The sequence below is a fragment of the Notothenia rossii genome (assembly GCF_949606895.1).
Source record: "Notothenia rossii genome assembly, chromosome: 6".
Classification (NCBI taxonomy): Eukaryota; Metazoa; Chordata; class Actinopteri; order Perciformes; family Nototheniidae; genus Notothenia; species Notothenia rossii.
Genome location: NC_136909.1, coordinates 42,865,854 through 42,882,466, shown reverse-complemented (window position 1 = coordinate 42,882,466; position 16,613 = coordinate 42,865,854). Strand labels below are relative to the sequence as shown.

General features: G+C 40.4%; 1 protein-coding gene across 1 annotated transcript in view; it reads right to left on the bottom strand.

Annotated features, from left to right (window-relative positions):
• Window positions 1-1,249: 1,249 nt before the first annotated feature.
• Window positions 1,250-16,613, bottom strand: part of LOC307044596 (uncharacterized protein) — a gene marked incomplete at its 5' end in the record, with an annotated part of 66,088 nt that continues 50,724 nt past the window's right edge. The window contains 2 exons of the mRNA XM_079689907.1: window positions 1,250-3,719; window positions 14,414-14,631. Coding sequence (XP_079546033.1) covers window positions 3,650-3,719; window positions 14,414-14,631 — 288 coding nt within the window. The 3' untranslated portion in view covers window positions 1,250-3,649. The remainder of the gene's footprint in view (window positions 3,720-14,413; window positions 14,632-16,613) is intronic.

Here is a 16,613-nt window from a genome sequence, read left to right as displayed (position 1 = left end):
TAGTCTTCACCATAAGCCTGAGTCTTCATCATGTCTTCACCATGAGCCTGAGTCTTCATCATGAGCCTGAGTCTTCATCATGAGTCTGAGCCTTCATCATGTCTTCTCCATGAGTCTGAGTCTTCATCATGTCTTCTCCATGAGTCTGAGTCTTCATCATATCTTCACCATTAGTCTGGGTCTTCATCACTTGCGCTCCATGTTTTATTCATTTATACGTCATTGCTGCCTTCCTCCACTTTCATCACTTGACAGACTTAATTGTAACAACAGACAAGTTCTTCCTGGGAATGTTTTTGCAGTTTCTCAAAACTCCACAATTAAGGTCACGTCCCTAACCCTAAAGTACAATTAATACAATAAAGATTTAGAAGGTGTTTGGAAAACACTTTACCTACCCCCTGTCATTAACAAAAAAAAGAAAAAGGAATATGTGAAACATTTCATATATGATAAACCAAAAAACTATAGGCGCTTTCAAACCAAGTACTTTGCCGTACTTAGTTCCCAGTACTTAGTTAATCAGAACTCTTTAGTTCTGATTAACTAATAGATCGCGTTCACACCGGAATAAGTCCCTGAGGGAGGATTAGGCAAATGAAGCCGCTGACGTCACTTCTTCTTCTTCTGCTTCTGCTTTGGGTTTACTGGCAGGCCGCAAACAACTTCACGGCGTATACTGCCACCCGAAGTCCCCGGCCGGAAGTCCCCGGAGTTGGGGACTGGCTTCTACTATAGCACTATAGAGCTTTATGCTGACGGTCCGAGAACGCGACCCCACCTAAATATAAAATGTTTCACCAGTCCTGACAAGTTTGTGAACGAAAAAAAGTCGGTAAACTTTAAGGTCTTGAAAAAGGCTATTTATTTCTAGGAAAAAAATAAAATAAGAAAAAAATAAACAGAACAATTTCAATAGGTCCTTTGCTCCGAGACCTAATAATCTCTCACACAGTTGAGGTTCAATCCTATTTGTCTAATAAATTGAGCCGCAGAATACAAATGTCAGTCTTTTTAAAACTCTACACAACACTGAAGTGACAGCAGTTTGTTGAACTGTGTTATACTGCACTAATTCAGAGCCTAAGGTGAAAATGGAAATGACCACTTCTGGAGACATATCAGGGAGTAAAATCTACAAGTCTTGCATAATGTAATGTTATCCTTCTTCAGCCATCAGTGGCCTGTGTCCCTTTCAACCACTATCTGCTGTCAATGCTGAAGGGAAAGAAGCCATGTGCACAAAGGATAATGACAATTACCAAATGTGTTTAATGACAATAACATCTGAAGCTTTGCTACTTGTCCCTTCTTTCAACAGGTGAGTATTTTTCAATATCGATAGATTGATTGATTGAATATTTTATTAACAGATTGCAGAATGGGTACAATATAGTACAGTTCAATACCCACAATTGTTAAGAGGATGCAGACCAGAGAAAGACTTTCGTCTTGTTTACATCCGGGTCCCCCATTTTGATTCATCATAACATACATACAGTGGGGCAAAAAAGTATTTAGTCAGCCACCAATTGTGCAAGTTCTCCCACTTAAAAAGATGAGAGGCCTGTAATTTTCATCCTAGGTATACCTCAACTATGAAAGACAACATGAGAAAAAAAAATCCAGAAAATCACATTGTCTGATTTTTAAAGAATTTATTTGCAAATGATGGTGTATAATAAGTATTTGGTCACCTACAAACAAACAAGATTTCTGGCTCTCACAGACCTGTAACTTCTTCTTTAAGAGCCTCCTCTGTCCTCCACTTGTTAACTGTATTAATGGCACCTGTTTGAACTCGTTATCAGTATAAAAGACACCTGTCCACAACCTCAAACTGTCACACTCCAAACTCCACTATGGCCAAGACCAAAGAGCTGTCAAAGGACACCAGAAACAAAATTGTAGACCTGCACCAGGCTGGGAAGACTGAATCTGCAATAGGTAAGCAGATTGGTGTGAATAAATCAACTGTGGGAGCAATTATTAGAAAATGGAAGACATACAAGACCACTGATAATCTCCCTCGATCTGGGGCTCCACGCGAGATCTCACCCCGTGGTGTCAAAATGATCACAAGAACGGTGAGCAAAAATCCCAGAACCACACGGGGGGACCTAGTCAATGACCTGCAGAGAGCTGGGACCAAAGTAACAAAGGCTACCATCAGTAACACACTACGCCGCCAGGGACTCAAATCCTGCAGTGCCAGACGTGTCGCCCTGTGTATGCCAGTACAAGTCCACTCCAGGCCCGTCTGAAGTTTGCTAGAGAGCATTTAGATGATCCAGAAGAGGATTGGGAGAATGAAACCAAAATATAACTTTTTGGTAAAAATGCAACTAGACGTGTTTGGAGGAGAAATAATGCTGAGTTGCATCCAAAGAACACCATACCTACTGTGAAACATGGTGGTGGAAACATCATGCTTTGGGGCTGTTTTTCTGCAAAGGGACCAGGACGACTGATCCGTGTAAAGGAAAGAATGAATGGGGCCATGTATCGTCAGATTTTGAGTGACAACCTCCTTCCATCAGCAAGGGCATTGAAGATGAAACGTGGCTGGGTCTTTCAGCATGACAATGATCCCAAACACACCGCCCGGGCAACGAAGGAGTGGCTTCGTAAGAAGCATTTCAAGGTCCTGGAGTGGCCTAGCCAGTCTCCAGATCTCAACCCCATAGAAAATCTTTGGAGGGAGTTGAAAGTCTTTGTTGCCCAGCGACAGCCCCAAAACATCACTGCTCTAGAGGAGATCTGCATGGAGGAATGGGCCAAAATACCAGCAACAGTGTGTGAAAACCTTGTGAAGACTTACAGAAAACGTTTGACCTCTGTCATTGCCAACAAAGTAACAACAAATAACAAAGTATTGAGATGAACTTTTGTTATTGACCAAATACTTATTTTCCACCATAATTTGCAAATAAATTCTTTAAAAATCAGACAATGTGATTTTCTGGATTTTTTTTCCCTCATCCTGTCTCTCATAGTTGAGGTATACCTAGGATAAAAATTACAGGCCTCTCTCATCTTTTTAAGTGGGATAACTTGCACAATTGGTGGCTGACTAAATACTTTTTTGCCCCACTGTACATGACATACACAGATAGATTACATTTTCATTTTAGATTCATTTTCAATTAATCATAACATATATTACGTACAAATAGACAGTACTGTTACATCTAGACATTTATGACATACCAGATCTACAAATATACAGTACTGTTTGTGAGTACAAAAAGAGTCTAAAAAGAGAGTCTAAAAAGAGAGTCTAAAAAGTGTGTATATACATGGGGGGGGAACTGTATATTGTAGGGGGTTAGGTTTGGACATTTACAGGGGCCAGTTTCGAATTGTCTCCCGTAGCTGCTTTTTTAGAGTATCACCCTCCGCGAGTTAAAAAAGAGACAATGTCCAACATAATTGAAAAAAGAAATAAAAAAATCCAATAATCAAAACACACATTAGAAATAAAGTCAATAATAAAGACAGTTTAAGCCATGGTTGATTGGTAATTACAATAACATGACATCAGGTATCCCTTCTGTTTGTAATGCTCTCTGCAGTAATCCTTCCTACTTGGTCTTTTTAATATGGAGTCAGATCTCCACATGTATTTGTTGACGAACCTTAATGGGTCTCATTCAATTCCCTTGACTTTCAGTTCATCTCGGACTCGGCTGAGATAATCAGGGTCTGGGTATCCATAGCTGCAAACACAAGAACACACATTCAGGGACTTCATGTAAAAAATATCAGTTTTACTGTAGCTGTGCCTCCTGTGAAATCATACGAGACATCTGTACTGGATTTTAGTGTCAGAAGGTACTCATGCCATAAATTCACAGGAATTAATGAACGCACACCATTCATTGTAAAGTGAAAGAAATCAGGTCGTGTCATAACATGAGAGGTAATTATAGCAGTACAATATACTACAGTAGTATTCTGCAGGGTATTTACTCCAGGTGCAACTGAAGTCTGATTTAAGAGTTGATTATATTTCACATCATTAATCCAGATCTGTTAACGGTACTTGTGGGTTATCCGTCACCACTTTTTAATAGCGGCTAGCTGGTTCCTCCATATTAACTTTTTCATTTCTCAAAATAACAAACATTAATCCTATTTTGCGGTGATGGGTTAGGGTTATTTAGAGAGTCTGAAAAAAACAAAAAAGTGCATATTTAGAGAGTCTGAAAAAAACAAAAAAAGTGGCGACAGATAACCCACAAGTACCCTGTGAAGTAACAAAAGGTATTAAATCCATGTGGAGTAAAAGTACCCCATTTACATCTGTATTGTAGTGGGGTAGAAGTACAATGTAGCAAAACTGTGAAATACTAAAATAAAGTACAAGTACCTACAAATTGTAGTTAAGCACAGTACTTGAGTAGATTTAGTTTTAGGGGTCGACCAATAATCTGCCTGGCCGATTATCGGGGCGATATTCCGCATTTGACCGATTATCGGTATCGGCTTTTTTTTAATCAAATTGCCGATGAAACTTTGGCTCTAATGCGGCCATTTCTCTACACGAGCAATGTCCCGCCCACAGCGCTATCTGATAGACTATTACTGAAGTGTGTGCTGATGACTGAATACATGCTCTGAAAGTAATCAGAATACAGTTACAGTTACGTGTCTTAAATAAGTAACGTATTTAGATTACTTTTAGAATACTTTATTTTTCCATAACAGATGGGTATGTTTTGGTGAACAGGAGACACGTATTTTACTGTTTTAATGGCTTATCAAGAACTCAAACACAACATCTTGGTGTCATTCTGGACAGCTCTCTCATCTGCACCCCACATAAAAAACATCACCCGGACTGCATTCTTTGTACTGTCTTAAAACCTTTCTTTGGAATATGTTATGAATTGTAAGGTGTCCTTGGTGCTTTGAAAGGCGCCCCTAAATAGAATGAATTATCATTATTATTTATTATCTGAAACGATGTAATAACTTTTAAAACTTGTTCCAGTCACTTGCCCCATGCATTCAGCAGCAGCAGGCCATTCACTTTGATTTGATCCCGTTATGAAATGTCATCATTTCGACAATAAATAAATGCTACATAAACAACACACTCACTCCATAATCGTCCAGGAGCGACGTTTGGTCAGGGTCCCGTGGCGTGCAGTTGTGACGCTCCTAGGCTCCTTCAGCTTCATAAAGGGACGTAAATAGCTTTCAACTGATTGCAATGTATTCCCATCTGCGGTGGGATTTGACGCTCATGGAAGCACGGCATTCGTTTGTGTCGGCTGCCCTTAAAGGCAATGTGAGCGTCCATTCCCATTGGATAACGGAGAATTGTACACCCGGAAGTAAGTATTCCCCTTACTGTCGATTGATTTTACAGTGATATCTGCACTACTCATCAACTAAAAAAACACCAGATTATCCTTGTTAATTACTAAAAATTGATTGGTTTAAATTGTGTGCAATGCTTTTGTATTTTTCCCCTTCGATTCGGAGAAACAAATATTTTTTCGGAGTAAAGGATGGCAGAAGACACTACACTACCCAGAATCCCCAGCTATCGTTTAGGACTACACCATGTGCTCTGTTTGACAAACCCCATGATTAGTTCTCAAGCTCTGTGATTGGTTGAGCTCCAACTGCATTCCATATGAAAAAAAACGTTTCGTAAAAGATAAAATCATACTTTATTCAGCAGTGCTTGCTTTACTCTTTGAAAGTCATCACATGAATGCATTGTAATAAATGGTTCGGCTGCATTAAATATATTACACATATGTCGTAGTTCTTTATTTTGATTTATCTACAGAGATCGGGCTCAGAATAGACCGGAAACTATTCTTTTACCGTTCAGTTTGAATTTCACAATAAAGTTAGTAGTAATATTTTGTTTTGATATTATTGTTTTTTATTAACTACTAGACCGCTGGGTCATTTTAAGACCATCTTTTCTGTGTTGCTGTCACTTTTGTGTTACAAATATCAAAACAATAACTAAATATATCCGTCGTAAACTAAACCAGAAACAGCAGTATATTTTATTTTGTTAACACTGTAAACTTGACGGCTTTTTAACCCAAACCACCTACTGGTTAAAGCACGTTATTACACGTTTAGAGTAATGCAATGCAGGTCGATTGTGTTGCTTTTTAATGACTGTTTAAAATGCCTTTTTCTTAATGTCTTTTATTATTATTAACTACTTGTTACTTGCTGCTAGGGACGCTGCTATCAATATTGTGTTTCGTAACATGTTCTCTATCTATGGCACGTCTCTACTGGGAGTTGTAGTTTTAAAAGACGTTTTCGTATTTCCCATAATAAGAAGTTGCCAGTATACTGTGTACATCCCTGGAGGTTTAGGGGATAGAAACACTCAAAAAAACATATAATTAATAAATGGTTGAAAATTGCTTGTGCCCATAATAGGCAGCATTAATATATATACCCACAAGCCAGCTAAGGTCAGAAGAGCTTTATTTAACAGATGGTCTTATGTTTGTGACCCCACCTGTTTTTAATTGATAACATTACATTACATTACATTACATTACATTAATTGATAAGCCTAAAACATGCACTTGTCAAGGTTCAGAGAGAAATTTTGCAAATATGGCAGTAGCAATCGATCATCTTAAGATAAGATATACTTTATTGATCCCAAGTTGGAAACATTTGCCTTACATCAGCATGTGTAACAGTTGTAAATATGCAGTGGTGTTTATTTGTAAATCATTTAGTATAATCACAAAAATTCTGTGTTTTATATTTAATAATTCTGTGTTCTTTATTTATTGATTGTTCAATACCTGACAAGGCCGGAGATTAAATATCTATATACATCCTATAAGAGTATAATACATATGTATAATATCAGTAAAAATTAGTGCTTCAACATAGTTAACATTGCTGGAGGTATGCACAAATATTGATAGATGTCTTGTAATGCACTATTGAGTAACCTGCGACCCAAGTTTTTCATCCATTGCATAACTACACCGTTTGTGAATATGATTATGTCAATAAACCTTAGAAAATCTTGAAATCTTGAAAGGGATGTGCAAAATATTCATTATATACAGTGGGGCAAAAAAGTATTTAGTCAGCCACCAATTGTGCAAGTTCTCCCACTTAAAAAGATGAGAGGGGCCTGTGATTTTTATCCTAGGTATACCTCAACTATGAGAGACAGAATGAGAAAAACAAATCCAGAAAATCACATTGTCTGATTTTTAAAGAATTTATTTGCTAATTATGGTGGAAAATAAGTATTTGGTCACCTACAAACAAACAAAATGTTTGGCTCTCACAGACCTGTAACTTCTTCTTTAAGAGCCTCCTCTGTCCTCCATTTGTTAACTGTATTAATGGCACCTGTTTGAACTTGTTATCAGTATAAAAGACACTTGTCCTAGGGGTTTCACAACTACCAATATTTACTAGTCGACACGTTTTACAAAATAGCAGTCGACTAGTCGACTAGTATTTACGTCATAATAAAGACACACAAAGAGAGGTGTACAACTGTATTTTATATTGGAACTCATACAGTAACATTGAACACTGCATTTTAATTTGTGTCACATGGCTGAGTAAATAACAAACAGTAACTGGACTCACCAAAATCGACAGCAAAAAACTCTTGTTTACATAAATGCCACGTAAATCCAGTGCGCAACAGCGCATTGCGCAACACTTCGCTGTCCTCCACGATAACGTCCACCTTTCCATATTTTTGGTTTGGTTTGAACACCAACGCATCGACATGTGAGGGAAGGAGGCTTGAGCGCTTTCGGGTGGCAGTGTTGCCTGCCAGGGAAAAAACCCTCTCACTCGGGGTGCTTGTGGCTGGAATAGCCAGGTAGCTCCTCGAAAGCGGGGGAAGCGGGGCACGTTTTCTGCCCACCACTCCAGTGGATTATCCATTGTGGGGATATGCGGTGTCCGCAGGCAGTAATCCCGTAGCTCATCATCCGCATCACTGTTGACCCGTGTCTTCTTGCTGTTCGTTTGCCTCTGTTCAGTGCTGACGCCGGTCCGTTGCTCACTGGTGCTAGCATTACTGCTAGTGCTAGCTGTCGGCAACGGGTGTTTCATCTTCAGACGGTTGCGCATAGCAGATGCATTTGTAGTGTACTTCAGTACAGCTGTACACAACTGACACTTCACTGTGGAGTTGGTTACATCTTCGTTGAAGTACTGCCATACATAAGAATGTCGGACGTGTTTTGGAGCATTTTGCAGCACCTCGTTTACCTCCATTTTTTTCACGACTAGTTGACTAGGGCCTACATCGCCGACTAGTGGTAAAGGTAGTCGACTAGTCGACTAGTCGATTAGTTGGTGAAACCCTTAACCTTTCCACAACCTCAAACAGTCACACTCCAAACTCCACTATGGCCAAGACCAAAGAGCTATCAAAGGACATCAGAAACAAAATTGTAGACCTGCACCAGGCTGGGAAGACTGAATCTGCAATAGGTAAGCAGCTTGGTGTGAATAAATCAACTGTCGGAGCAATTATTAGAAAATGGAGGACATACAAGACCACTGATAATCTCCCTCGATCTGGGGCTCCACGCAAGATCTCACCCCGTGGGGTCAAAATGATCACAAGAACAGTGAGCAAAAATCCCAGAACCACACGGGGGGACCTAGTCAATGACCTGCAGAGAGCTGGGACCAAAGTAACAAACGCTACCATCAGTAACACACTATGCCGCCAGGGACTCAAATCCTAAAGTGCCAGACATGTCCCCCTGCTTAAGCCATTAAATGTCCAGGCCCTTCTGAAGTTTGCTAGAGAGCATTTAGATGATCCAGAAGAGGATTGGGAGAATGTCATATGGTCAGATGAAACCAAAATAGAACTTTTAGGTAAAAACTCAACTAGACGTGTTTGGAGGAGAAAGAATGCTGAGTTGCATCCAAAGAACACCATACCTACTGTGAAACATGGGGGTGGAAACATCATGCTTTGGGGCTGTTTTTCTGCAAAGGGACCAGGTCGACTGATCCGTGAAAAGGAAAGAATGAATGGGGCCATGTATCGTGACATTTTGAGTGACAACCTCCTTCCATCAGCAAGGGCATTGAAGATGAAACGTGGCTGGGTCTTTCAGCATGACAATGATCCCAAACACACCGCCCGGGCAACGAAGGAGTGGCTTTGTAAGAAGCATTTCAAGGTCCTGGAGTGGCCTAGCCAGTCTCCAGATCTCAACCCCATAGAAAATCTTTGGAGGGAGTTGAAAGTCTGTGTTGCCCTTGTTTGTTTGTAGGTGACCAAATACTTATTTTCCACCATAATTAGCAAATAAATTCTTTAAAAATCAGACAATGTGATTTTCTGGATTTCTTTTTCTCATTTTGTCTCATAGTTGAGGTATACCTAGGATGAAAATTACAGACCTCTCTCATCTTTTTAAGTGGGAGAACTTGCACAATTGGTGGCTGACTAAATACTTTTTTGCCCCACTGTACAGTCTTTAATTAACTATTAGTAGAGAATAACGAGTAATGAATATACTTTATAGGGATCCTATTAATATCTAATAATAAAAATAATGAAATTCAATAACATGCTTTAACCACAAGGTGTCCCTTTCTATCAGCTGTGCACCTTTATGGTGTAAATACAGCCTATCTACCAATTGGATCAAATATAAAAGTGAGCCGAATTAGTGTTGATCCTGCGAAGAGACGTATTGTGTGAAAAGAAATGTAAGATGTTGTTTAATTGCTGATATATTTATGATCCACGTCACGTTTTCAGTGTTGGCGGCAGTTCCTCATGTTTGTCTAGAAGTCTTCTCATCAGGGCTCTATAAATAGAGAACTACGGCAGATATGTAATATTTAATGCAGCCGAACCGTGTATTACAATGCCATTGATGACTTTGATTGATGACTCAATGCCATGATGACTTTCAAAGAGAAAAGCAAGCACACTCGGAATAAAGTATTATTTTTTTTTTTTTAAATGTTTTCGGTCTATTTGTTAATGACGATGTGATGTGAGATGTGAGACTGGAATTGCACAGGGGAAAATAACCCCTAGTGTAGATTTTGTTAAACTAATACGTTTGCGCTGTGGACCAACACTATACATTGACGGGGAAGGGGGTAGCAATAAAGATAACACCATTAAACAGTTACACAACATAACAGAAATAATATCGACAGCAGCGTCCCTAGCAACCACCTTGGTAACAATGAAAACGTTCTATGGACGCAATTTCCTGAAGTAATCTTCTTAATAACCAGCAAACTAAAGATCATGTAAATCCACTGCACACATAATCTGAAATAACAACTCATATTTCTTGCATCAAATGACATCAAAACGCATTTTAATGGCTAAACTAACTTTAAAATAGGCATTTTCCACCGAGAATAAAACAAATTTCGGCCATGTTTTTTTTTTCTGCAGGGAGAAATTTGAAGATCACGTGACATAGACGCCAGCCATTGGAATGAATGGTGAAAAAAAACCGGGTTTGTCAAACAGAGCACAAGGTGTAGTCCTAAACGATAGCTGGGGATTCTGGGTAGTGTAGTGTCTTCTGCCATCCTTTACTCCAAAAAAATATTTGTTTCTCCGAATCGAAGGGGAAAAATACAAAAGCATTGCACACAATTTAAACCAATCAATGTTGTGTAATTAACAAGGATAATCTCGTGTTTTTTAGTCGATGAGTAGTGCAGATATCACTGTAAAATCAATCGACAGTAAGGGGAATACTTACTTCCGGGTGTACAATTCTCCGTTATTCAATGGGAATGGACGCTCACATTACCTTTAAGGGCAGCCGACACAAACGAATGCCATGCTTCCATGAGCGTCAAATCCCGCCGCAGATGGGAATACATTGCAATCAGTTGAAAGCTATTTGCGTCCCTTTATGAAGCTGAAGGAGCCTAGGAGCGTCACAACTGCACGCCTCGGGGAGCCTGACCAAACGTCGCTCCTGGACGATTATGGAGTGAGAGTGTGTTGACATAAACGTTATCTTGCACATTTTATCTAACCATCTCCATTTCTAACTTTCAATATATTGTAAAAGAGATCTCTCTCTCTCATCTCTGTGCGGGGGCGGGGCTAACAGACACGCTGCATCTCTCTCTCGCTCAGACATGCTGCAGCGCTGTGCAGTGTACACACAGTTCTGCCGGTAATGAATATTACATTTTGTGAGGAATCTTTTCCACCAATAATTCCAATAAGTATTCCAAAATGTATTCACTTCAGGTTTACGAAACTAACTGTAATCAGATTACTCGTTTTTCAAATGTAACGCCAGCGGAATACAGTTAGCCTACTTGATTTTGGTATTCTGATTACGTAACGCCGTTACATGTATTCTGTTACAACGCAACCCTGCTTCTAGGCTACTGTCCCGCAGCTCCTGCCTCTCTGTTGGACTCTGTCGCAGCGGGGCTACTGCTGTGGTGCGGAGCCCACAAAGCAGACTCTTCACAACGAAGGATCACTTCTTCTTCAAGGCAGGGAAGGTTTCGCAGTACGCAGTCTACTGTCCCGCAGCTGCTGCCTCTCTATTGGACTCCGGTACTGCACCTTACTCACGAGACGTTGTAAAAAAGAAAATGGGTGGGGGGCGAATGCAATAACCACTCCGCCAACGCCACAGTCACCCCCGTCGTGCGGGCCGGATGAGAATGTCTGGCGGGCCGGATGTGGCCCGCGGGCCGCCAGTTGGTGGTCACTGCCCTATGCTGAAGCTGCAAAAACACCACAATCTTATGATCCAATTCTATCAGTTTCCCAGTTACACAGGGACGCGGGAAGTCAGTCAGAGTTGGGGGTGCGTGCAGCGTCTCGCAATGTAACCGCAGTTCATTTCCTCATATGCCAAAAAATGGAGGAGAAAATAATCATAGCGGTAGGGAATCACCCGGTGCTTTATGATCAGTCCCTGTTCACAGGGATACAAACCGGAGGAGCCAGGCATGGAGGGAGGTGGCAGAGACAGTGGGTGAAACTGGTAGGTTTTCGCCTGTTTTGGGGAGTTTATATCCAGTGTACTTTGTTTGAATGGACAGCTAGCAGGCATAGACAGTATTTATGGAATTCATGGAATGTTGCGTAAAATAGCACCAGAGACATTAATGTCATAAATGTTCATCATATAAAGTGTGACATGTAAAACCTTTTATGCAATTGACAGGAGAGATTAATGTGATTGGTTGTTGGTCGCGTAAACTCCCCAAGCTCAAGACAAGCCCACTGCCAAGCGTCAACGCACGCCGCCGTCTGTAGGGGCCGTAACTGTGGTGCGGAGAGGGGGGGGGGGGGGAATGCGAGTGGAGCCTCGCAGTTTTTCAGGTTGATATGTGAAGCTCATTAGCTAGCCAACATGTTTCTAGCAAATGTTTAGCAAAAAATTAGAAGTGAGACTACTAGACTACAGTAGCGTGGCGTGGGAAAAAAATTAGGGGAGGCCAACAATACGTCCTTTCTTTTGGGTCGGGGGTGTGGTGGTCAATGTAATAACCTAACCAGATGAGTGATTACAGCACCCGGCAAAATTGTGCACACATTTGTATCATACAGATGCAGGACTTACACACGCCTGATATCTAACCGACAGGTCCGCACGCACTCTCCAGCCGAAACTCTAATAAGCATTCATTCACAAACTAAATCAGGAGACCTTTAACGTTTTACGTCCGATTCGCTCCTTTTTTCCTCGCTGTACACAGCTCCAGTTTGGGCATTGGCCTGTCATCAGATTGCATTTTTGGTTGCTGCTGTTGTGGAAGTTTAGTACAATTATTTTTTATTAAATACTCCAAATCTCTACCCTCCATAATTGCACTTGCTTCAGTTGCTTGCTACTTTCTAAGGGCGGTGAGAGTGGTGCAGTGACACTATCTATCTTCTATCGATTAGATTTATGATTTGAAAATTATAAAAGTAGGGTAGACATGTGGATATTATCCGACTGAACAAAACGTGCATTTATCTAACAGGTTTGTTTTCCACTGACCTTATTTCGAGCTATTTTCCAAAATCCTATGGAGAAATCCCATTGCTTTTTTGTTGAGGGAAACCGAGCGCAGCTTACTTCCGGGTTTTAGGACGCCTCACTGCAACACTAAATTGATGCGATTTGATTGGATTGTGAGGAAAGGGAAGCCAGCCGCCTTTGGCTTCCCTTGGCATGGCCCTGACTAATCACAGGTTGGCAGGGGCACGACGTGAGCCTTGTCTGATTGGTTAATCCCTCCATTTTTTTTCACCAAGGGAAGCCAATTTCGGATGGCCTCCTCTCGCAACAGTGAGTGCAATCTACTGTTTCACCCTAACATCTAGAGGGGCGCTGTTTCACTCTTTGTAGAATACTCAATGATAATGGGCGAGAGACGGGCCAGCAGCAACACACAACAAAGAATTTCCGAAAATAAACAAAGTGTTTTTATTTATTTATTAAAATTATAACTACAATCCGAAAAAACAGGGGAAGCCTGGCTTCCCTTGGCCTCCAGGAGAAAACGCCACTGCTAGACTAACGTTAGGTCTACTGTGATAGCCTCACTTTTAATATTTTGCAAAACATTAGCTAACACTAGTGTTTTGCAGTTGCTAGCAGTTTGTTGGGGTTTTATGCTAGATAGACAGACATTGTTTTGATATAATAAATTAAGCATTATTGTTAGTTAAGCATGTCAGCCTGCAGCCCCACTTTTAACTCTCTGTCTCTCTCTAACTCATTGCAGATGGCTGCACAAAGAAAAGGGCACAGAGAGGAAACCAGTTGTAAGATGTTTAAAAGTTAATTAAACATAATATATGCTTAAATGCATTTCAAAGAGGTTGTGTTCTACATTTTGACACCAAGATTTTCTGATTTTACTGCAAATGTATATCGGTTCCAAATATCGGTTATCGGTCCCCTTGATTACTAATAATCGGTATCGGTATCTTACACTAGGGCTGTACCCGAATATTCGAATATCCGAATATTCGTTCGTTGGAGTACTATTCGGGTTTCAATTTCGTTATTCGGATATTTGTTTTGTTTGTTTTTTTCCCGTTTTATTTTCAAATTGAATTTATTGAAATCTCCAATATCAACGTAAGAGCTTGTTCGGGGGGTGCTAACACTTAACCATAAACGTTATCGTTTTTTTTCAATTTCAAAGAACACAAATTGGGTTAATGACTATAAAACAACAATACTGTAGAATAACAAAATGAATGCCGTGAATACACCAAAATACACATGTTGAAGTGGTTCGCTGCTGATTACTACGCCCACCCACCCCCCGCGCGGGCTGTATATTCAATTATTTGCTGCTGATTACTACCGAATATCCAGAGCCCAAAAAATGGTATTCAGGACAGCCCTACACCTCTGTCAATAAAATATGTTGTGAAAAAAAGAGTCCTTACTGAGTTGGTCCCCCATGTGTGGATGTTTTGTGGTGAATATCGTTCCAGGTGACGATGTTGTTCCGTCCGCTGGTGGTGGAGCGGCCCACAGTGAAGATGAGTTTCTGACGGAAGGCCCTCGTCAGCAGCTTCAGGACCCCCCTGCCCTCTGAGGAGTCTGGGAGGTAGGCCGTCCGGGACGCCCCCTCGTACGGCTGCCCGGGGTGGGGGTGCTCCTCCTGCACACACACAGAAACACAGCTCAGGTCTCCTGCTCAGCCAGGTGGTGAGAGCCATAGGTGTATTATCATTATGGTAGATATTTATGTTTGGTGGGACAGTTGCATATTCTTTGAGGTATAATTAAACCGTTTTTGTATCTCTGTTTCTTTCTGGACTGCGCAAGTTTTATTTTCATTATTGTTTACGACCAAGTTTCATGAAGTAAAGCAGACTCTAGTGCGCAGGTCTAAGAGCTTAAAATGATGCTTCATCAGTCTGACATGGGGGAAGACTACAAGGTGGTTGAGAAAGCTTCTGACCGCAGGCGTCCGCACTCCTGATGGTGTTTATTTATCTAAACTTAACACACATAAGGCAATTTGTCTTTGGTAGATGACTTCTATGTTGTAATAGGGCTGCAACAAACAACTTATTTTATAATCGATTAATCTATCGATTAATGAAACGATTAATCGACTATTCGGCTTATGCCTTGCACAATTTCTCAAACGCTCTTATTTAGCCATCAACTTTCAGATTTAGCTTGAGGTTGTTTTAGGCATGTGGAAACTAACAATGAAAACAATAAAGATGATTACTTGATTCAAAAATACATATTTTATTAAACTTTCTGCTGAAAGATAAATAAAAAATCTGTCCATCAACATTTTAAACCAAGGATAGCAGATCAGATCAGATAAAAGATAACTTTTTTTGCATTGTCAAGTAGGGATGGATATCGTTAAGGTTTTAACGGCACTACTACTTTTATCGATACCGCTTATCGATCCGGTCTTTTAACGCTACTCTTATCGGTTCTTTTGAAAAAAAACAAGGTAAATTAACTAAACAAATTGTGAACAAAATTAACATTGCTTTTTATTTAAATAAAATAGATAATATTTCACATCAAAAGAAACGACAATGTTTAAAAAAATCGCATTGAATAATGTGATGACAGAACTGTAAACAGAATAGCTGAAACTTTAACAAAATAAATAACTCGGTTACCTCTAATCATTAACCCATGTTTGTATAATTGAGTTAACTCCGTGTGTTGCTGCTAGCATACATAATACCTGACATGGAAACGTTACTCGTGGATGGGGCTACAGCGCTACTAGAAAGACAGTCGAACCCGGTGCATTCCTCCGTCTGAATGTGGTGCACTTTTTCAAAATGTTTAGACAAATTGCTCGTGTTACTGCCCTTACATGCTAAACTCTTATAGCACTTTTGGTAATGAGCATTGTCCACATCAAGACGGGTAACTTTTAACCACACATTGGAGTGCTTATATTCTCTCCGCCGTGTGTGTGTTGCTGCATGTAATAGCCGCGCATAAACTGCCCCACCCCCTCGCACGCAGACAGGGGAGAGAGGTCTCTCGTCTGGATTGGAAAGATCGAAAATACATCATAGACGCATTTAGTTTTAATTGCATATTAGAAACGGAGTAGGCGACACTAAGACTGCGATATCATGTTTATGTAGCAATAATAAATATGACACATTTTTGACATGTCTCCAGTACCGATAAAAAGACCGATAACGTTGGAGCTTTACGGCACGTAAAACACACGTGATGACGTCACCAACGAATCGACGACTGAATTAGTTGGCAAATAATTTGGTCATCGATTGTAATCGATTAAGTCGATTAGTTGTTGCACCCCTATGTTGTAACAATGCTTTTTGGGAATACATCTTATACCGTTGGAAAGCCTGTTTTCTTACCTTTCCATAGGAACAATAATTTGTGGGATGAGCAGCAGAGCTGAGTATGTGGGTTGTGCCCATGAAAAATGTGAAAAATCTCCTCTGCCAAGCAGCTTTTTTTGCTGCTGACTCTAGTTTGGTGTTGTTTGTTGGATTGGATGATTGAAGTCTGATAAATAAAGACATATTGGCAACAATTGATTTAATAAAAATTGATTCATTTAACAAGCAGCCTCAGTAGCGTGTGGAAGAACCAAACACAGCCACAACAGCCTCTCCT